The sequence below is a fragment of the Scyliorhinus torazame genome, chromosome 15, assembly GCF_047496885.1.
Source record: "Scyliorhinus torazame isolate Kashiwa2021f chromosome 15, sScyTor2.1, whole genome shotgun sequence".
NCBI lineage: Eukaryota > Metazoa > Chordata > Chondrichthyes > Carcharhiniformes > Scyliorhinidae > Scyliorhinus > Scyliorhinus torazame.
Window position 1 is genome coordinate 140,010,893 of NC_092721.1, and position 22,675 is coordinate 140,033,567.

General features: G+C 46.8%; 1 protein-coding gene across 1 annotated transcript in view; it reads left to right on the top strand.

Annotated features, from left to right (window-relative positions):
* ift88 (intraflagellar transport 88 homolog) overlaps window positions 1-22,675 on the top strand; it is a 188,848-nt gene that overhangs the window by 17,906 nt on the left and 148,267 nt on the right. The window contains exons 5-6 of the mRNA XM_072476831.1: window positions 4,612-4,665; window positions 18,921-18,990. Coding sequence (XP_072332932.1) covers window positions 4,612-4,665; window positions 18,921-18,990 — 124 coding nt within the window. The remainder of the gene's footprint in view (window positions 1-4,611; window positions 4,666-18,920; window positions 18,991-22,675) is intronic.

Consider the following 22,675-nt stretch of genomic DNA (forward strand, 5'->3'; position numbering starts at 1 on the left):
AGAGTTTCCAACATGCATTTGTATCTGTTTAGTAATCTGAGCAACACTTTCTCATTATTTCCCTTGTTGGGTTGTAACAGTGACCTTGTTTTTCCCAATTATTTCAAAGTCAGATAGAGCATGAGCTTTATAAATTTTTTTTTGGAGGGAAGTTTAGACAGAGAACTATTTTCAAATATGTCTACTTTAAAGGAATAAACATTGAGGGTCAATTCCGGATGAGATGCTGTTGAATGCAGCAGTAGACATCGGAGTACAACATTGTATCTCTGATATTTGATCCATTCACAAACAAGTGAAGCTCCAAAACTGGAGACAGAACCAAACAAAATTATCCTTTAACTATTAGCTTTGCTACACTGGTGGGATTGTCACTGGAGTCAGAAGTTTGTAGGTTCAATTCTCACTTCAGAACTTGGCTAACATTTTCAGGATATATTTCTGAAGGGAAGTCTCATTGTTGGAGTTTCCATTTTTCAGCTGAGGAGTTAATTGGGGGCTCTGCTGGCTTGTTCAGCTCTGCTGGCTTGTTCAGTCGGAGTTCCAAATCAGTTTTCCAGGATCTCCTAAACTATGCATCCAGCAGCTGGGAGACCAGCTGTTTACAATCCCGCTACAGTGCCCTCCTCAGTTTCTCTATGATATCGCCAGTTGCTGTTACAGCTTGGAGCTGGTTGATCTCACCCTACCACCAGTGCAGAAATCGGTGACCTCCCAGTCGGCAAGGGGTTGGAGAGTCGGGAATCAGAAGGCATATGTGCTGGCCTTTTGGGATTGGATTTGGGTTTATTGTCACGTACACCAAGATACAGTGAAAAGTATTGTTCTGCGTACAGTCCAGACAGATTGTTACTTACATGAAAAAAATCATAGAACATATGATAGATACACAATGTAAATACATAGACACAGACATTGGGGTGTAATACTACTCAGTACAGAAGAAGCGTGGAGAGATCAGTTTAGTCCATAAGAGGGACATTCAGGAGACTGGTAACAGCGGGGAAGAAGCTGATCCTGAATCTGTCAGTGTGTGTTCTCAAACGTTTGTATCTCCTGTCCAATGGAAGAGGTTGGAAGAGAGAATAACCTGGATGAGAGGGGTCTTTGATTATGCTGCCCGCTTTCCCAAGGCAGTGGGAGGTGTGGACAGAGTCAATGGATGGGAGGCGGGTTCGCGTGATGGACTGGGCTGTGTTCATGACTCTCTGTAGTTTATTATTGTCTTGGGCCGAGCAGTTGACATACTAAACTGTGATGCAGCTTTCTATGGTGCATCTGTAAAAATTGGGAAGAGTTAATGTGGACATGCTGAATTTCCTTAGTTTCCTGAGGACGTATTGGCGCTATTCTACTTCCTTGGTTGTAGCGTCGATGTGGGTGGGCCAGGACAGATTGTTGGTGATGTGCACACTTAGGAATTTGAGCTATCAACCATCTCCACCTCGGCACCATTGATGCAGACAGGGGTGTGTACAATACTTCACTTCCTAAAGTCAATGACCAGCTCATTAGTTTTGCTGATGTTGAGGGAGAGATTGTTGTTCTTACACTATGCCACTAGGTTCTCCATCTCCCTCCTGTACTCTGACTCATCGTTGTTCGAGATCCGACCCACTACGGTTGTGTCATCAGCAAACTTGTAGATGGAGTTGGAGCCAAATTTTGCCACACAGTCATGTGTGCATAGGGAGTATAGTAGGGGGCTAAGTACACAGCCTTGTTGGGCCGCGGTATTGAGGACTATCTTGGAGGAGGTGTTGTTGTTTAGCCTTACTGATTGTGGTGTATGGATCAGGAAGTCGAGGATCCAGGTGCAGAGGGAGAAGTCAAGTCCTAGGTTTTGGAGTTTTGATATGAGCTTGGCTGGGATTATAGTGTTGAAGGTGGAGCTGTAGTCAATAAATAGGAGTCTGACGTAGGAGTCCTTGTTGTCGTGACGCTCCAGGGATGAGTGCTGGGCCAGGGAGATAGCATCTGCTTTGGACCCATTGTGGCAGTATGGGAATTGCAGTGGATCAAGGCATTCTGGGAGTATGGAGTTGATGTGTCTCATGACCAACCACTTGAAGCACTTAATAATGATAGATGTCAAGGCCACCGGACGGTAGGCATTGAGGCACATTGCCTGGTTCTTCTTTGGCACTAGTATGATGGTGGTCTTCTTGAAGTAGGTGGGATCCTCACGAGTGGCCTCATAATTTTTGGAATTTGTTGTGCAATGGGTTGCTTTACAAATATACTCAATCCAGGGGACCCAACCTTTATAAGGTAACTGCAATAACTTAGGAACTTAAGAACTGGGAGCAGGAGTAGGCCATTCAGCCTCTCGAGCCTGCACCACCAATCAATACGATCATGGCTGATTTCAGTTCATCCTCAACTCCACTTTCCTGCCCGTTCTCTGTATCCCTTCAACCCATTACTAATTAAAAATATGTCTAATACCTCTTTAAATTTCTTCAATGCCCCGGCATCCACCACACTCTGGGGTAGTGAATTCCACAGATTCATGACCCTTTGCAAGAAGTCATTTTTCCTCCGCTCCGTTTTAAATTTGCTACCTCTTATCTTAAAATTATGGGGTGGATTCTCTGCTGGCGGGATTCTCCGTTTCGCTTGCAGGGCATCCACACCCGGGGATTTCCCGACAGCGTGGGGCTGTCCACAATGGGAAACCCCATTGGCCGACTGTCGAGATGGAGAATCCTGCCGCTGGCGGGGGCGCGTTGCACCAGGAAACTGGTGCGTCGGATCGGAGAATCCGCCACATTCTAGATAGCCCCATAACAGGGAAGATTCATTCTACGTCTACTTTGTTTTTTTGAAATAAATTTAGAGCACCCAATTATTTTTTTTCCAATTAAGGGGCAATTTAGTGTGGCCAATCCACCTAACCTGCACATCTTTGGGTTGTGGGGGTGAAACCCAAGCAGACATGGGGAGAATGTGCAAACTCCACGTGGACAGTGGCCCAGGGCTGGGATTCGAACCCGGGTCCTCAGCGCCGTAGTCCCAGTGCTAACCACTGCACCACGTGCCGCCCTTGTACGTCTACTTTGTTAATACCTTTCATTGTCTTAAATGCCTCACTTAGATCTCCTCTCATTCTTCTAAACACTAGAGATTATAGGCCTATGCTGCTCAATCTCTCTTTATTAGACAAGCCCCTCACCTCTGGCAACAACCTCCTCTAAACTGCCTCCAATACAACTACATCTGTCATCAAGTAAGGGGATCAAAACTGTACACAATACTCCAGGTCGGGTCTCATCAATGCCTTGTACAGTTACAGCAACCCTACCATACTTTTACACTCTATTCCTTTAGCCATGAATGCCAAAATTACCTTCCTTATTACCTGCTGTACCGGCATACTGGTTTTCTGCGATTCTTGCACAAGGACACTCAGATCCCTCTGCACCAAAGCACTTGTTGAAGTCAGGCAGTCACGTGATTTGGTATGTAGGACATGAAGAATCATTGCCTCTGTTGAGGTACTGTATCTTAGCTTAAACAAGAATTTGGAAATTTATCCTACAGAGCACACCTTTGAATCATGTTTCTACCCCTATTTCAGCATAGAACCTGTTCGGGTCCACAACATGCTACAATAGTACAATTGAAAATTTGTTATCTTATTATTACATTTCACAAAAATTAGAAATCTATATTTTGTATTCTGACTGCCAAATAGCTGATTAATGTCCTTTGCTTCTGTAGGGTCTGGTTTAGCACAGTGGGCTAAGACAGCTGGCTTGCAATGCAGAACAAGGCCAGCAGCGCGGGTTCAATTCCCCTTCAGGCGCCGGAATGTGGCGACTCGGGGCTTTTCACAGTAACTTCATTTAAGCCTACTTGGGACAAGCGATTATTATTAGTATCATTATTATTAAACGGAATGTAGCCAAATAAGATCACTGTTTATTTGTAATTCTACTATACTGATAAACATTACCTAAAGATTTTAGCCTAAAGTTTCTAGGATCTAGTCTATGTAGGCTATGTCCACAGTCCTGGGGTTGAGTCATTTGCAGAGGCAAGACCAACAGCTAACATATGCACAGGTGAAGCAGCATGGTCTACCCTGATGCTTGTAAGGCAAAGCACCCCACAGCTGCTTTGTTTTGGCTCCATCTCTGAAATTCCACCCTCAGTGAAAAACACTTGCGCCTTTTCTAGTTACGTACCCAGATGACATTCTCTTGAGCCTCTCCTTCACATGGCCCAGAGTAGAGGGCAGACTGTCAAAGCTTCTTTTCCTACCTTCTACAGTAGAATATATTTTCCTGTTTTATGTTCAACATTTCTAAAATAACATTAGTAAAAGGAAATGAAGCCTGGCAGTAAAGTACTCGCCTAATATGAATGTTGCATCAATATTATTTTAATATTTACTGCTTTTAAAAATAATCTTTATTATTGTCACAAATAGGCTGACATTAACACTGCAGAGAAATTACTGCAAAAATCCTCTAGTCGCCACATTCCGGTGCCTGTTTGGATGCACTGAGGGAGAATTCAGAATGTCCAATTCACCTAACAGCCGTCTTTCGGGACTTTACATAATGAGTATTGAGTATATTTTAACAAATGTTTTTCAAAATGTAGGCAAGGGTGCCTTTGGCTTCTTCAATGGGAAGGCCTGCCACTGGATCTATTCAGGTAAGATAGTAATCAACATCTTTTTAGTTATCCACTAGCTACAACATTTCTGGGTAATCAATAGTCTTCATGCTGGTTAACTTTAATCTTATTTTATAAGATAATTTTATTATTCCACCATTACCATCAAGCCAGGGCAGCAACCATAGTTAAATGAGAAGATTGGAAATGCATGCCAGGAACCGCGGCAGGTATACATAAAAATGTGGTGCCACCCTGATGAACACAGGATTACATGCAAGGTAAACAACCCCTCCGCCGCTGCGCTCGATATCGTCACCCTCACAGGGGCAATCGCCTCCTCCACCAGCACTTTCAATACCGCCCCCATCTCCTTCTTCATCGCTTCCATGTGCTTTCTGAACTATTTTTCAAGTTCCACGGCCATCACCTTGGTCATTCCTTCTGCCGTGAGCAATGCAGCCTCCCCCGGCGCCCCAGCCTCCGCTTTCCTTACAGTTCCCACGCCAACCTTTCCACTGACCGGCGGACTTTTATTAGCTCCCTTTTTCACAGCCGTTTCTTTTCGAAAACTTAGACATTTCTCCTCACTTGTCTTCCTGCAACTTTTCCAGCATCCGTTGCCCCTGGGAACGGGCATTAAAACCCCGAAAATTTTATTCCCGAGCGGGAGCCCTCCAACGTGCGGCTGCCTCCCACCCACCGTCACTGGAAGTTACGCATTTTAAGATTGCTTATTAACCTTTGTGTATGGAGGGAGTAATTCCATGTTCTTGTATTATTTTGCATAAAAGTAGTAGAGGGTGATAAGTGTCTCAATTATCTTTACTGCTCAGTTCTTCAATTCCCTTAGTAGAAACCTCTCTTCATGACTGTGTCCTGATGCTGTTGGTGGTGATTGGACTTTAGCAGCACAGAAAGAGGCCTTGCAGATGGTGGTGCAGTGGTAATGTCACAGGGCTAGTAATTCAGAGGACCAGGCTAATGCTCTGGGGATGTGGGTCCAAATCCTACAGCTGCAATAATGGGATTTAAAATGCAATTAATATATCTGGAATTAGAAGTTGGTCTCAGTACTGGTGACCTTGAAACTATCATTGATTTTTTTAAAAAACTCATCTGCTTCTCTAATGCCCTTTACCTGGTCTGTCCTACATGTGACTCCAGACCCACAGCAATGTGGTTGACTCTTAACTGCCCTCTGAAACGGCCTATCCAGCTGGTTCAAGGTTAGTTTGGGATGGGCAACACATGCTGGCCTTGCCAGTGATGCCCACATCCCATGAAAAAAAATGAAGGAGGCCTTTGGACCATTGTGCCTGTGCTGGCATTTTGCAAGAATTATCTCAATTAGTACCAGTCCCACTTGTTTGCTTTGTCTCCCAAAACCTTGAAAACCTTTCCACTTCAATGATTTACCCATTGTGATAGAATTTGTTAATTGCGTCCATTGTATTTAAAAAGCATCTTAAAGGGGGAAATGAATTCCAGCGTTTATGACGTTGACAGTGAAAGGTATTGCGGTCAATGGAGGGCAAAGGAAATAAGAGGTCAGAATTGGAGGATTGCAAATTTCCCAGAGGGTTGTAGGATTGAATAGTAACTAACTAATTAAATCAGAAGCCTCTTTGGACAGTCTGTTTCTCACTGCCCATTTTTCACCCCACCCTTCCCGAAGATCACTTCCTACTTCTCCACCTCGTCCTCTCCTTTTCCCGCTGAGATATTCCCCATCACCAATGTAAGGAGACTTGAGAATCCCTGTAAGAGTCTCAATTGGGTTCAAAGCCCTGCATGTAACAGGAATGAGTAACTATGACAAATACGTGTTAAAACAAAAATGTCCAGAGGGACCGGCCTCCACATTGCTGGAGGAGGTGTTGACGACAAGGGGACTGGAGAAGGGGGCAGTGTCAGCGGTGTACGGAGCTATTCTGGAAGAGGATAAGGCAGCACTGGAAGGGATCAAAGCAAAGTGGGAGGAAGAGCTGGGAGAGGTGGGGGGGTGGGGGGGGGGATGGGGGGTTGGGGGGGGGGTGAATCACGTTCATATGTTTTGGGGGGGTGGGGCCCGCGAATCACGTTCATATGTTTTGGTCCTGTCCAAAGCTAGGGGAGTACTGGAAGGAGGTGTTTAGGGTAATTTCCAAGGTGGTGCGTGTGAAACTGGACCCGGGTCCCCAGGAGGCCATATTCGGGGTGTCGGACCAGCCAGGGTTGGAAACGGGAGCGGAGGCAGATATCATAGCCTTCACCTCATTGATCGCCCGAAGGCGGATCCTGCTGGGATGGATAGCAGCCTCTCCACCCAGTGTCCTGGCGTGGCAGGGGGACCTGTTGGAATACTTGACCCTTGAGAAGGTTAAGTTCGAACTGAGGGGAAGCTCGGAGGGGTTCTACAAGTCATGGGCACTATTTATTATGCACTTTCAAGAACTGGATAACATCGAACATTAGTTGGGGGGGTGGGGGGAGTGGGTGGGGGGGGGGAGGGGGGCTGTGTAGATTAAGGGTGACTGCGGGTAATCCCTGATTCCTTTTTGTCATTTGTTTATGTAAACATGCTGGCTGATGTTTGGGGGTTGGTGGGCGGATGGGATCGTTGTTATTATGGGGATTGACATATCTTGCTGATTATTGTTCATTGTTGATGGGTGTAAATGTGGGAGAAAATGTGAAAAAGGAGGAGAATAAAAATATTTTTAAAAACAAAAAAACAAAAATGTGATTATTATAATAATGATTATAATATGACAATTATAATTGGTAATATATATAAAGGAAAGGAAAGAGAAAGATAACTTTATTGAAAGGGGAAAAAGTTATATATATCAGAGGAAAAAAAGAAAATCTAATTTTTGTTTAAGCGCAAGCAATAACCCCAATTTGGTCTGTTCCACGACAGCTCGGCAAAATTGGTACATACATTACCAACCCTTTGGTACATACAATACCAAGCTACTGAATTATCTCAATGGTTGGGTGCTATGGTCAGTCACTCCTTTCCTGATCCTTCCTCCCATCTTCTAGTGGACAACTATTTCACTACAGCTGCAGCACCAGAATCCCAAAGCAATATTCCTTTTGCACTGAATTTCTAGCTCCATTTCAGTCTCTTGAAGCCTGTTACAGTCTTTCCTAAAACACATCTCCGCTCTTATCAGTTCTTCCTACAAAACTAAGAAGACTTTGTAATATCCAGGTTGTTTACGTAGCTCCTGATGGTGTCGTCTCAGATGCCATCCATCAGCAGTTATGCCCATCAATTAAACTTCATCTTCCGATGCTTCAGGTGACCACACCAGATAAGATTACTCAGAAATGTAGGGTCACAATGCAGTAGGACCGTACCTCTGATCACAACAAAAAAAAAAACTTTTATTATTCTAACTTGAGAAAGTGAAAAACAAATAACTTCCAGAAAAACAGGTCACTACTGATTATTATTGATTAATTAATCAAAGCACAATTGTAGTTGAGTTAAGGTCAATGTCTACCAAGTGAGAAAATACAAATTGACTTTAAATATTAAAAATCGAGGACTTCCAGTGGCGGCCATGGAGGAGTAGGTCGCACATTTGATAGCTCCCGCCTGTAACGGAGTTTTGGACCTTTCCCCCCCCCCCATTTCTCCCCGGATTTTATGGGATAAATCGGTGAAGAGTAAGACAGTAAGGAGAAATCCCCCTCCGGTGTATGGAGAATTGGACCAGAAGTGGCCGTGTGAGACGACAAAGTCCCATAAGGGAGACGCAAGTAGAGCTGGTAACATGGGACAGCATAGCGGGGCAGCAGGGCCATGGGGAGACGGCACAGTGGTTGACGGAGCAGCTGGTGAAGTTTTTCGAGGATTGCTTCGCCAAGCTGAAGAAGGACACACTGGACCCGATTAAGGCTTCAATTGATCAAGTGGTTCAGAATCAGGAAACCCACGGGAGAACGATCCAGGAGGTGGAACAAAAGTTGTCCGAGCACAAGGAGTATATAACCGTGCTGGAAAGCAAGGTGGGGATGATGAACGACCACCAGAGAAGAATGCAGGAGAAGCTGGAGGACCTGGAGAATAGGTCTAGGAGGCAGAATCTCAAAATTGTTGGCCTCCCTGAAGGCAGTGAGGGATCGGATGCGAGGGCTTATGTGATGGACATGTTGGAGAAGTTGATGGGGGTGTTCCCTCGGCCCCTGGAATTGGACAGAGCGCACAGAGCCCTCACGAGGAAGCCCCGAGTGAACGAGCGCTGAGGGCCATGGTGGTACGTTTTCACCGTTTCATGGACAAGGAACATGTTTTGCGGTGGGCCAAGAAAGAACGGAGCAGCATGTGGGAGAACTGTTAGTTGCGCATCTATCAGGACCTGGGAGTGGATTTGGCCAAGAGGCGAGCTGGGTTTAATTGGGCAAAAATAATCCTCTTTAAGAAGGGGGTGAAGTTCGGGTTGCTGTACCCAGCCCGTCTGTGGGTCACACATGAGGAATGGGACTTCTACTTTGAAACACTAGACGAAGTATGGACCTTTTATTAAAGAAATGAAGCTGGAGGCGAATTAAAAGACACTGAAGCCTTGGAGAAGTACTGTGGCGGCGATTTGTTATGCTGGAGTGTATAAGTTTAAGTAGCGCTATGTGAAATAATTGGCTGTGTAGATGGTTAAAGGTTGCTTTGTCCTGCAGGGAGCTGGTTAGAGGGGGGGATGGGCTTTGAATTTGGTTCTGCCTTTTGGGTGACTATTTTTCTAAAGTTCACTGTTTTTTCTGATGTTTGTTTACTGGGAAATGTGATGCTTTTAAAATGTTTATTCATGTGGGGGGAGAAGGGAGAGAACAAGAGGGAGACAGACTGCTTGAACAAAGAACAAAGAAAAGTACAGCACAGGAACAGGCCCTCCAAGCCTGCGCCGACCATGCTGCCCGTCTAAACAAATCTTTTACACTTTCGGGGTCCGTATCCCTTTATTCCCATCCTATTCATGTATTTGTCAAGATACCCCTTAAACGTCACTATCGTCCCTGCTTCCACCACCACCTCCGGCAGCTAGTTCCAGGCACCCACTACCCTCTGTGTAAAAAAACTTGCCTCGTACATCTCATCTAAACCTTGCCCCTCGCACCTTAAACCTATGCCCCCTAGTAATTGACCCCTCTACCCTGGGAAAAAGTCTCTGACTATCCACTCTGTCTATGCCCCTCATAATTTTGTAGACCTTGATCAGGTCACCCCTCAACCTCTTTTGTTCCAGTGAGAACAAACCAAGTTTATTCAACCTCTCCTCATAGCTAATGCCCTCCATACCAGGCAACATCCTGGTAAATCTCTTCTGCACCCTCTCGAAAGCCTCCACATCCTTCTGGTAGGGTGGTGACCAGAATTGAAGACTATACTCCAAGTGTGGCCTAACTAAGGTTCTATACAGCTGCAACATGACTTGCCAATTTTTATACTCAATGCCCCGGCCAATGAAGGCAAGCATGCCATATGCCCTCTTGACTACCTTCTCCACCGGAGTTGCCCCTTTCAGTGACCTGTGGACTTGTACACCAAGTTCTCTCTGACTGTCAATACTCTTGAGGGTTCTACCATTCACTGTATATTCCCTACCTGTATTAGACCTTCCAAAATGCATTACCTCACATTTGTCCAGATTAAACTCCAACTGCCATCTTGCCGCCCAAGTCTCCAAATAATCTAAATCCTGCTGTATCCTCTGACAGTCCTCATTGCTATCCGCAATTCCACCAACCTTTGTGTCGTCCGCAAACTTACTAATCAGACCAGTTACATTTTCCTCCAAATCATTGATATAGACTACCAACACCAAAGTTCCCAGCACTGATCCTGCGAAGCACCACTAGTCACAGCCCTCCAATCACAAAAGCACCCTTCCATTGCTACTCTCTGCCTTATATGACCTTGCCAGCTCACCTCTGATCCCGTGTGACTTCACCTTTTGCACCAGTCTGCCATGAGGGACTTTGTCAAAGGCCTTACTGAAGTCCATATAGACAACATCCACTGTCCTACCTGCATCAATCATCTTTGTGATCTCCTCAAAAATCTCTATCGAGTTAGTGAGACACGACCTCCTCTTCACAAAACCGTGCTGCCTCTCGCTAATACACCCCCTTGCTTCCAGATGGGAGTAGATTCTGTCTCGAAGAATTCTCTCCAGTAATTTCCCTATCATTGACGCAAGGCTCACCGGCCTGTCGTTCCCTGGATTATCCTTGCTACCCTTCTTAAACAAAGGAACAATATTGGCTATTCTCCAGTCCTCCGGGACATCACCTGAAGATAGTGAGGATCCAAAGATTTTTGTCAAAGCCTCAGCAATTTCCTCTCTTGCCTCCTTCAGTATTCTTGGGTAGATCCCATCAGACCCTGGGGACTTATCCACCTTAATATTTTTCAAGGCGCCCAACACCTCGTCTTTTTGGATCTCAATGTGACCCAGGCTATCTACACACCCTTCTCCAGACTCAACATCCACCAATACCTTCTCTTTGGTGAACACTGATGCAAAGCATTCATTTAGTACCTCGCCCATTTCCTCTGGCTCCACACATAGATTCCCTCCCCTGTCCTTCAGTGGGCCAACCCTTTCCCTGGCTACCCTCTTGCTTTTTATGTACGTGTATAAAGCCTTGGGACTTTTCTTAACCCTATTTGCCAATGACTTTTTGTGACCCCCTTTTAGCCCTCCTGACTCCTTGCTTAAGTTCCTTCCTACTTTCCTTATATTCCACACAGTCTTTGTCTGTTCCCAGCCTTCAAGCCCTGACAAATGCCTCCTTTTTCTTTTTGACGACGCCTACAATATCTCTTGTTATCCAAGGATTGCAAAATGTTCCATATTTATCCTTCTTCCTCACAGGAACATGCCGGTCCTGAATTCCTTTCAACTGACTTTTGAAAGCCTCCCACATGTCAGATGTTGATTTACCCTCAAACATCCGCCCCCAATCTATGTTCTTCAGTTCCCGCCTATATTATAATTAGCCTTCCCCTAATTTAGCACATTCACCCTAGGACCACTCTTATCCTTGTCCAGCAGCACTTTAAAGCATACTGAATTGTGGTCACTGTTCCCGAAATGCTCCCCTACTGAAACTTCTACCACCTGGCCAGGCTCATTCCCCAATACCATGTCCAGTACAGCCTCTTCCCTAGTTGGACTATCTACATATTGTTTTAAGAAGCCCTCCTGGATGCTTCTTACAATCTCTGCCCCGTCCAAACCCCCAGCACTAAGTGAGTCCCAGTCAATATTGGGGAAGTGAAAGTCTCCCATCACAACAACCCTGTTGCTTTTACTCCTTTCCAAAATCTGTCTACCTATCTGCTCCTTTATCTCCCGCTGGCCGTTAGGAGACCTGTAGTAAACACCCAACATTGTGATTGCACCCTTCTTATTCCTGAACTCCATCCATATAGCCTTGCTGCCCTCTGAGGCGTCCTCCTGCAGAACAGATGTGATATTCTCCCTAACCAGTAGCGCAACACCTCCACTCCTTTTACCTCCCCCTCTATCCCGCCTGAAACATCTAAATTCTGGAATGTTTAGCTGCCAATCCTGTCCTTCCCTCAACCAGGTCTCTGGAATGGCAACAACATCATAGTTCCAAGTACTAATCCAAGCTCTAAGTTCATCTGGGGCTGATTTAGCACAGTGGGCTAAATAGCTGGCTTGCAATACAGAACAATGCCAGCAGCGCGGGTTCAATTCCTGTACCGGCCTCCCCGAACAGGCGCCGGAATGTGGCGACTAGGGGCTTTTTGCGGTAACTTCATTGAAGCCTACTTGTGATAATAAGCAATTATTATTATCTGCCTTACCTGTTATACTTCTTGCATTAAAACATATGCACTTCAGGCCACTAGTCCCGCTGTTTTCAGCAACATCTCCTTGTCTGCTCTTCCTCAGAGCCATAGTGGCCCTATTTCCTAGTTCTCCCTCAATTTTTTCACCTTCTGACCTATTGCTCCGGTACCCACCCCCCTGCCATACTAGTTTCAACCCTCCCCTGTGAGACTAGCAAACATCGCGGCCAGGATACTTATGCCTATCCAGTTTAGATGCAACCCGTCCTTCTTATAAAGGTCACACCTGCCCCGGAAGAGCTCCTAGTGGACCAGATAACTGAAACCTTCCCTCCTACACCAGCTGTTTAGCCACGTGTTTAGCTGCTCTGTCTTCCTATTTCTAGCCTCACTGGCACGTGGCACAGGGAGTAATCCCGAGATTACAACCCTAGAGGTCTTGTCTTTTAACTTTCTGCCTAGCTCCCTGAACTCCTGCTGCAGGACCTCATCCCCCTTCCTGCCTATGTCGTTAGTACCAATATGCATCCCCTTTCAGGAAGCCCGCTACCCGTTCGGAGACATCCTGGACCCTGGCACCAGGGAGGCAACATACCATCCTGGAGTCTCTTTCACGTCCACAGAAGCGCATATCTGTGCCCCTGACCATAGAGTCCCCTATGACTATTGCTCTTCTGCGCTTTGACCCTCCCTGCTGAACATCAGAGCCAGCCGTGGTGCCACAGCTCTGGCTGCTGCTGTTTTGCCCTGATAGGCTATTCCCACAGACAGTATCCAAAGGGGTATACCTATTTGAGAGGGGGACATCCACAGGGGCTTCCTACACTGACTGCCTGCCCTTCTGGTGGTCTCCCATTTCTCTGCCTGCACCTTGGGTGTGACCACTTCTATATAACTGCTATCTATGACGCTTTCCGCCACCTGCATGCTCCTAAGTGCATCCAACTGCTGCTCCAACCGAACTATGTGGTCTGTAAGGAGTCCAGTTGGGTGCACTTTCTGCAGATGTAGCCATCCGGGACGCTGGAAGTCTCCCGGACCTGCCACATCTCACAGTCAGAGCACTGCACCCCTCTAATTGACATTGCGTTAATTAATTAGTAAATTAAATTTAAAAAGTTTTTTTTAAAAAAAGTTACTGTTAACTATATGTTTCCTAGCATTAGATTTCTACTATAAATGTAAATGCTAAATACAGTACTCTCCGATCTCTGGCTTAGATACTCCTCTAAATTATGATTAAGTAATTAATTAATTATGTTTAATTAGTTTAACAATATTTAATTTTTAAATTTAGTGCAGACTCCCTATCAACCAATCAGGTCACATCTTTCCTGTGACGTCACTTTTCAGTCGTTCCCCCCCTCCCGAAAATGAAGGCCGCTGGAACCTGGGGGTAAGATTTTATATCACCTACCTTCCCAGGGTGCTCCCTGGTTTTCTCCTTGCTTCCCCGATTTTCTCCTTGCTTCCCCGAATGCACTCTAGATCTCTCCCTGCAGATTATCAGTTACAAAGCCAAACGAAGGAAACAGAATAAAAGGGAAACAGCACTTCCTCCCACTCCGCGCCGAATTACCACACTACCCAAATTACCAAGTTCCAATTCCCACTCTGGCTGTGCCTCACTCACTCAGGCTGTGTCTCCTTCACCTGCGCAAAGCATAGTGAGTGCTTCTGACTGTCTTTTATACAGAACTCAGCGAAACAAGGTGAGTCACACTATTTCAGCTTCAAACAGAAGAATACAATGTACACCCTTGTGCCACTAAATAGGCCTCCGGTGACTGGCAGATAACTGCCTCTCAGCAATTAGGGTGGGGCAGCTACAGCCAATCAGCCACTGATCTAGACACTGCCTTTTAACTGAAAAACAGTTTTGAAGATTTGAATTCATCACTTACCTCTTTAATTACCACACTGCCCAAATTACCAAGTTCCAATTCCCATTCTGGCTATGTCTCACTCACTCAGACTTGAGTCCCCTTCACCTGCGCAAAATTTGGTGCCAGGAGCAGGAGCTACCAAGTCAGCATTGGTCAGCTGACTCTCGGAAGCGCAGTGGGAGGTGAGCAGGTGTTAAGCTGGAGCTTGACTTGGGGGGACTGCTTGCTGACAGGGGAGGAACTGTTACTAGGGGACAAATGGGAGATCGGGAACAGCGACTGCCCGAGTGGGGACTCGAGGAAGTGGAGGGTGCGAGCTCAAGGTTGGCTTAAAAAGGCTGATGGCTAGTCGGCAGAGGAGAGGGGGGTCAAAGCCCCCCCCCTACAGGCTGATCACATGGAATGTGAGAGGACTGAATGGGCCAGTCAAGAGGGCTGGCGTATTCGCGCATTTGAGGGGGCTGAAGGCGGACGTGGCAATGCTATAAGAGACACACCTAAAGGTTACAGACCAGATGAGATTGAGGAAGGGGTGGGTCAGCCAAGTGTTCCAATCAGGACTGGACTCAAAGACCAGGGGGGTAGCGATCTTGATCAGCAAACGAGTGGCATTCAAGGCAGGGAGAATCGTGTCAGACAAGGGGGGTAGATATATAATGGTGAGTGGGTAGCTGGAGGGGGTGTGAGTGGTACTTGTGAACATATATGCTCCGAATTGGGATGACTTGAAATTTATTAGGCGGGTGTTAGGTAAGATCCCAGAGTCACATAACCTGATCATGGGAGGGGACTTCAATACAGCCATTGATCCGCAATTGGACCGGTCAAAATCCAGGACAGGGAGGAGGCCAGCAGCGGCAAAGAAATTGAAGGGTTTTATGGAACAGATGGGGGAAATAGACCCATGGAGGTTTGCATGGCCAAGGACGATGGAGTTTTCCTTTTTTTCACATGTCCACAAGGTATACTCTCGCATCAACTTTTTTGTTCTGAGCAGGGCGCTAATACTGAAGGTGGTAGAGACTGAGTAGTCGGCAATCGCAGTGTCGGATCATACCCCACATTGGGTGGATCTACGGGTTAGCGTGCAGAGAGGGCAACGCCTGCTGTGGAGACTTGATGTGGGGTTGCTAGCGGACAAAGCGATCTGTGGGCGGGTTAACAAGTCCATCCAGAACGACCTGGAAACAAATGATACGGGGGAGGTCCCTGCAGCGATGGTCTGGGAATCTTTGAAGGCAGTAGTCCGAGGGGAATTAATCTCGATACGGGTTCACAGAGAAAAGGTGGAATGGGCTGAGAGGGATAAGTTAGTGGAGGAGAAAATCCAGGTGGACAGTAGATACTCGGAGGCCCCGGACGAGGGACTACTGAGGGATCGACGGAGGTTACAGGCGGAGTTTGTGCTGTTGACCACAGGGAATGCAGTGGAACAGTTGAGGAAGGCAAGAGGGCTGATCTATGAGTATGGGGAAAAGGCAAGCAGAATGTTGCTGCACCAGCTCAGGAAAAGAGAGACGGCTAGGGAGATAGTTAAAGTAAAGAGTAGAGATGGTAATACTGTCCTGGACCCAGCGTGGGTAAACAAGGTGTTTAAGGACTTTATAGTAAATTATATGAGTCGGAACCCCCGGCTGGGGTGGAGGAGATGCAGTTTTTGGATCAGTTGAGGTTCCCGAGGGTGGAGGAGGACGTGGTGGAGGGGCTGGGAGCCCCAGTTGAGATTGAGGAAATAATCAAGGGGCTGGAGGGCATGCAGTCGGGCAAGGCCCCGGGCCTGACGGCTACCCGGTGGAATTCTATAAGAGGTTTTTAGAGATATTGAGCCCACTGCTGGTGAGGACATTTAACGATGCAAGAGAGAAGGGAGTCCTCCCCCCAACAATGTCGCAGGCCTCAATTTCATTGATCCTGAAATGGGGGAAGGATCCAGAGCAATGTGGGTCATACAGGCCGATTCCTCTACTGAATGTGGATGCCAAACTTGTGGCTCAGATACTGGCCACAAGGATAGAGGACTGTGTCCCGGGGGTGATAGGGGAAGACCAGACGGGATTTGTTCAGGGCAGGCAACTCAATGCCAATGTTCGAAGGCTGCTCAATATTATTATGATGCCCTCAGAAGGAGAGGAGGCGGAGGTGGTGGTAGCGGTGGATGCGGAGAAGGCTTTTGATCGGGTGGAGTGGAATTACCTGTGGGAGGCGCTGGGAAGGCTTGGGTTTGGTGAGGGCTTCATTGACTGGGTGCGATTGCTCTATCAGGCACCAGTAGCAAGTGTGCGTACGAACAGGCTGAGGTCAGGGTATTTTAAACTACACCGAGGGATGAGGCAAGGGTGCCCCCTCTCCCCGCTACTGTTTGCTCTGGCCATAGAGCCATTGGTCATGACGTTAAGAGCCCCTCGGAACTGGAAAGGGCTGGTTCGGGGGGGCATGGAGCACTGGGCCTCCCTCTAGCAGATGACCTGCTCTTGTACATTTCGGACCCGCTGGAGGGGATGGGGGAAGTAATGCGAATCTTGGGGGAATTTGGCAATTTCTCGGGTATAAATTGAACATGGGGAAAAGCAAGATGTTTGCGTTCCAGTCAAGAGGACAGGAGAAGAGACTGGGAGAGCTGCCACTTAGAATGGTAGGGAAGAGATTTTGATATCTGGGAATCCAGGTGGCCCGAGACTGGGAGGTACTGCACAAGTTAAACCTATCCCGGTTGGTAGAACAATTGGAAGGGGACTTTAAGAGATGGGACACGCTCCCGCTATCACTGGCGGGGAGGGTACAAACCGTGAAAATGATGGTCCTCCCCAGATTTCTGTTTGTCTTTCAGTGCCTCCCCATCTTCATCCCAAAGGCCTTTTTCAAGCGGGTGAATAAGATTATTTTGGGCTTTGTGTGGGCGGATAAAACTCCACGAGTGAAGAATGTGTTGCTGGAGCGCAGTCGGGGGAAGGATGGGTTGGCGCTGCCGAACGTCTGTAATTACTACTGGGTGGCTAATATAGCCATGATTAGGAAGTGGGTAGTGGGGGAGGGGTCGGCATGGGAACGGATGGAGGCGGTGTCATGTAAAGACACCAGTTTGAGAGCACTGATAACAGCCCTCTTTTGTTCTCGCCGGCCCGATACTCCACAAATCCGGTGGTGGTGGCGGCTCTGAGAATCTGGGGCTAATGGAGGAGACATAAGAGAGTGGAGGGAGCATCGATTTGGACCCCGATTTATAATAACCATAGGTTTGTATCGGGTAGGCTACATGGCAGGTTCCGGAATTGGCAAAGAGCCTGAATTAGAAGGATGAGGGATCTATTTATAGACGGGAGCTTTCCAGCTTGAAAGTCTTGGAGGATAAATTTAAATTGCCAGCAGGGAATGGTTTAGGTATTTGCAGGTGCAAGACTTCCTGAGAAAACAGGTGCCGGCCTTTCCGCTGCTGCCGCCAGGGGGGATGCAGGATAGATTAGTTTCCAGTACCTGGATGGGAGAGGGGAAGGTATTGGATATTTACCAGGAGCTTTCGGAGGCGGAGGATACCCCTGTGGAGGAGCTTAAGGGCAAGTGGGAGGATGAGCTAGGAGGCGAGATAGAGGAGGGTCTATGGGTGAATGCCCTAGGCAGGGTAATACCTCCTCATCATGTGCCAGGCTTAGCCTGATGCAATTTAAGGTAGTCCGCCGGGCACACATGACAGCGGCTAGGATGAGCAGGTTTACGGGGTAGAAGATAGGTGTGCGAAGTGCGTGGGAAGCCCAGCAAATCATGTCCACATGTTTTGGGAATGCCCGAAGCTTAGAGGATTTTGGCAGGGTTTTGCTAAGGCAATGTCCACGGTGCTAAAAACATGAGTGGTGCCGAGTCCGGAGGTAGTGATCTTTGGAGTGTCGGAAGAGCTGGCAGTTCAGGGGGCGAAAGAGGCCGACGTCTTGGCCTTTGCCTCCCTGGTAGCCCGGAGACGGATCTTGTTAATGTGGAGGGACTCAAAGCCCCCGAGTGTAGAGACCTGGGTTAGTGACATGGCTGGATTCCCCAGTCTCGAGAAGATAAAGTTTGCCTTAAGAGGGTCAATGGTTGGGTTCACCCGGAGGTGGCAGCCGTTCGTCGACTTTCTCGGGGAAAAGTAAAATGTCAGCAGATGCAGTATTCTTGGTGGGGCGGGGGGGGGGGGGGAGAATTGTTGTTGTATGGTTGAGGTGCGTGAAGATTGGGCTGGAGGGGGGGGGAAATGTTTATTTTACCATGTTGATGTCATTGTTTATGTTACTTTGATAAAAAAATTTCAAATACCTCAATAAAATATTATTAAAAAAAAATATATATTGAAAATCAGTGCAGAGCCCCCAATTCTGATTATTCCCTACAACCTGATGATGGTTCACACCTTGTGTTGACCATCTGTGTGCAAGGCCTTTGGACAACAACCGGTTTTCTAAATTTTCACTTAATGAGTTTTTCTTAATATTTCCCATGTTATTCATGTCTTCATGCTTTAAAGGGAGTGATTTTATGGTTTTTTTCTCACTTTATATATGATATGCTTTGATAAAATCTTCTTTGAATATGAAGAATAACTGGGTTGTTTATATTTGATCTTTAAGGATGGAATCGCTGTTGCCAGACCTATGACGGCGGTGCGTGCAGCTGGCTATTCTTCGGCAGCTTATAGAGGTTTGTTTTGTTTGAAATATTTTGTTGGGTAATTATGGATTATGAAGGCCATTCAGCTCATCCATGCAAAAAGTCATCTCATTGCCGTATGCAATTGGTTTTTCAATGATTCCAGGTAGTGGGAGTCGGAGATGTGCTTGGCTCAGCCCACTGAACAGGTTCTATGCCTGCTTTGAACAGTCAGCCAATACATCAGTGCAACCGGTCCCAACAGTCCTGGACACATCCATACCCATTATTACAGCCTCAGAGGTAAGAGCTACCTTCTTGAAAGTGAACCTGCGGAAAGTGGCGGGCCCCGACAGAGTTCCTGGTCGAGCACTCGGAGCCTGTGGCAAGTATATTCGCAGCCATCTTCAACGCCTCACTCTTCCGCTCCAAGGTCCCCATCTCTTCCAAGAAGATCACCATAATACCAGTACCAAAGAAGACCAAGGTAGCCTGCTGCAATGACTACTGACCGGTGGCCCTAATGTCTGTCATTATGCGATGCTTCAAGCGACTAGTCATGAGACGGATCAGTACCGGCCTCCCAGACGGCCTCGATCCATTGCAGTTCACCTATCACCACACCAGTTCACAGCAGATGCTATCTCCCTGGCTCTACAATCAACACTCGGAACACCTCGACAACAAGGACACCTACGTGAGACTGCTGTTCATATTCTACATCTCCGCCTTCAACACCATTATCCCGACTCATAATCAAACTCTGCAATCTTGGACTTGACCCCTCCCTGTGCAGCTGGGTCCTTGACTTCCTCACCAACAGACTGCAATCTGTCAGGATAGGCAATAACACCTCCTCCACAAGAGTCCTCAACACTGGGGCCCCGCAAGGATATGTGCTCAGTACTCTGCTGTGCTCCCTGTGCACACACGACTGTGTGGCAAGATTTAACTCCAACTCAATCTACAAGTTTGCGGATGATACTACTGTGGTGGGTCGTATCTCAAACAATGACGAATCAGACTACAGAAGGGAGATGGATCACTTGGTTCCATGGTGTACCAAAAACAACCTCTCTCTAAATGTCGAGAAGATGGTCGATAGCTTTAAGCTCCTGGGGGTCACCATCACTAACAGTCTGTCCTGGTCAACTCACGTTGATGCAACAGTCAAGAAAGCCCAACAACGTCTCTACTTCCAATGGAAGGTAAAGAAATTCGGCATGTCTGCATCGACTTTCCCAAACTTCTACAGATGTGCCATAGAGAGCATCCTATCCGGCTTGGTATGGCATTACGGCTTGGTATGGCAACTGCTCAGCCCAAGATCGCAAGAAACTGCAGAGTGTGGTGAATTCAGTCCAATGCATCACAGAAGCTTGCCATCCTCTCATTGATACTGTCTACACCTCCCGCTACCTCAGGAAGGCAGACAGCGTTATCAGAGACCCCTCCCACCCAGGCTTTGCCTTCTTCCAGACCCTTCCATCAGGCATAAGATACAGAAGTCTGAAGACCCGCACATCCAGAAATAGGAACAACTTCTTCCCCACAGCTACGACTCTCCCTTGGATTGATCTGTTCCCTGTAAGAACACTATTCACGACGCCCTATGCTGCTCTTGCTCATGTATTTGCGTTTTTTGGCCCTTTGTTCCACACTAATCAATCACTGTTTGTCGATGTACCGTTTGTCACTGTACTCTGTCGATTATTCTTTTTTTGTCTACTGTGTACGTACGGTAGCCGCAGAAAAATGCTTTTCACTGTACATCGGTACATGTGACAATAAATCAAATCAACTGTATTGGGAGCAAGCGCCCGCAAAGGTGAGACCTTCATTACCTGGAGGCTGATGAGGGAAAGAGGTTGTAACCAGCCACGAGGGTTGCCTGGTGCAGAGACGGGCCATTTAAAAGACTTGCCTAGGTGCTCTGGATTTGGTCCCCATTAAAATAAAAACAGAAAGACCCTCACCTTTCACCCCCCCCCCCCCCTCCATAACACATTGGCACACACACACTCCTTGCTCCATCCATGCCACCTTATACCATCATGGTCTCCCTGTGCCACCCAATGATCTCCCTATGCATCCCCATCCAATGGTCCCTCATGCTGCCAGTGACTATAGCGCTTCCATGCCTATTTAACCACCAGTGTTGCAGTTTCGGTTGTTGACAGTTCTGCTGAAAAAACAGGCATTTTGTCAAAACCTTTCATCTTGCACTCAACAGGACAATTCACAAGATTACCAATGAAAAGGAAACAACAAATTTATGCTGGAAGAGAAGAGAGTGCTAATTGGTTGGTAACTGAACTCTGATTAGTAGAGGTGTTGCCATGGCGAATGCACCAGTTGCTGGTGCCTGACAGTTAACTGTCAAACATTGTTTGAAATTTAAACCCGGCAGTTTAGCCCTAGTCAAGGTGTTGCTTCCACAAAATGTCTAATTTTTCAGCAATACTCAATTATGTACTTCCAAACGACTATTTATTAATACTTTAAAGGGTCTGGATGATTGACACTTTTATTGGGATGTAGTGAAAGGAATTATTTTTAACATAGCCATTCATTCATTATTTTCCACTTTTTAAAAACCTCTTTTTGATGCATCCTATTGTCACCACAGGGTTCATTGATTTTGTACACCGTAAAATGGGTGCATGGGCAGGGAAGTGCCATAATTTGACACAGAAGCATAGCTTGGCATAGGGGAATGAGGAGAAATAGATGTGGGTGGGCAAACCTTGGCATAGGTGGCAAGAAGGGCCATGGGGGGGAGAGTGGAAGGCAGAGCTTGATGTGGAGGGCATGAGGGATATGGGGGCATAGGTGGGGAGCATCGCTTGGCATGGGAGCATGAGAGGCCATTAAGGTTGTGAAGGCATAAAATAGCTTGGCACAGGAAAGCCTGTGAAGGACATTTTGAACTCTCCCTTTAAAAGCCTCCTCATGCAGACTAGGGTTCATGATATCTCTGAGGTGCTATGAACCATAATTGACCTCCGCAATGCAGCCAACCAGGTTGGGAATGCAGGGTGTGGGCTTGTGACACAAACCAAGCTGCACCGTTAAAAGTCACTCCGGAAAATTGCATAGCCTAGGAATGGGGTTGGGAATCCCAAAATCGGGACCTGTCCGGCATTTTTATAGGGCCACCGAGTCTTTCCTACTTGGTGAAAATCCAGACTTTCATATTTACTGCTCTATCTGGGAGTCCATTTCATTGATCAGTATTAGTGTGAAGAAGAGCATCCAGATGTCTGCCCTAAATGTACCTTTTGCTAATTTAACTTGTGATTGCCGGTACCTTGTGCTCTCTCATTTGAAATCCTTTTCTACATTTACCTTTTCCATGCTGTTTCCTATCCTGTGCTGTTCACAATTAATCTAAGATTAATTCTCAGGCCCAGTTTGCCTAATCTCTCTTCATAAGAGACTCCCGTTATCCCTGGTCAAGTCTGGTGAACCTTCATTGCACTCCCTCTATGGCTACAATATCCTTTCTGAACTAAGGGACCTAAAACTGCACACAATACAGGTATAGGCTATCCAGGTTTCTGGACATCGAAGCAAGACCTTACTACTGCTGTACTTAAATCCTCTTGCAATAAAAGGCAACCATTCCATTAGCCTTCCTTATAGTTGCTGCACATGCATGCAAGCCTTCAGTGACTTATGGACAAGGATACCCAGGTTCCTTTGAACATAAGAACTAGGAGCAGGAGAAGGCCAC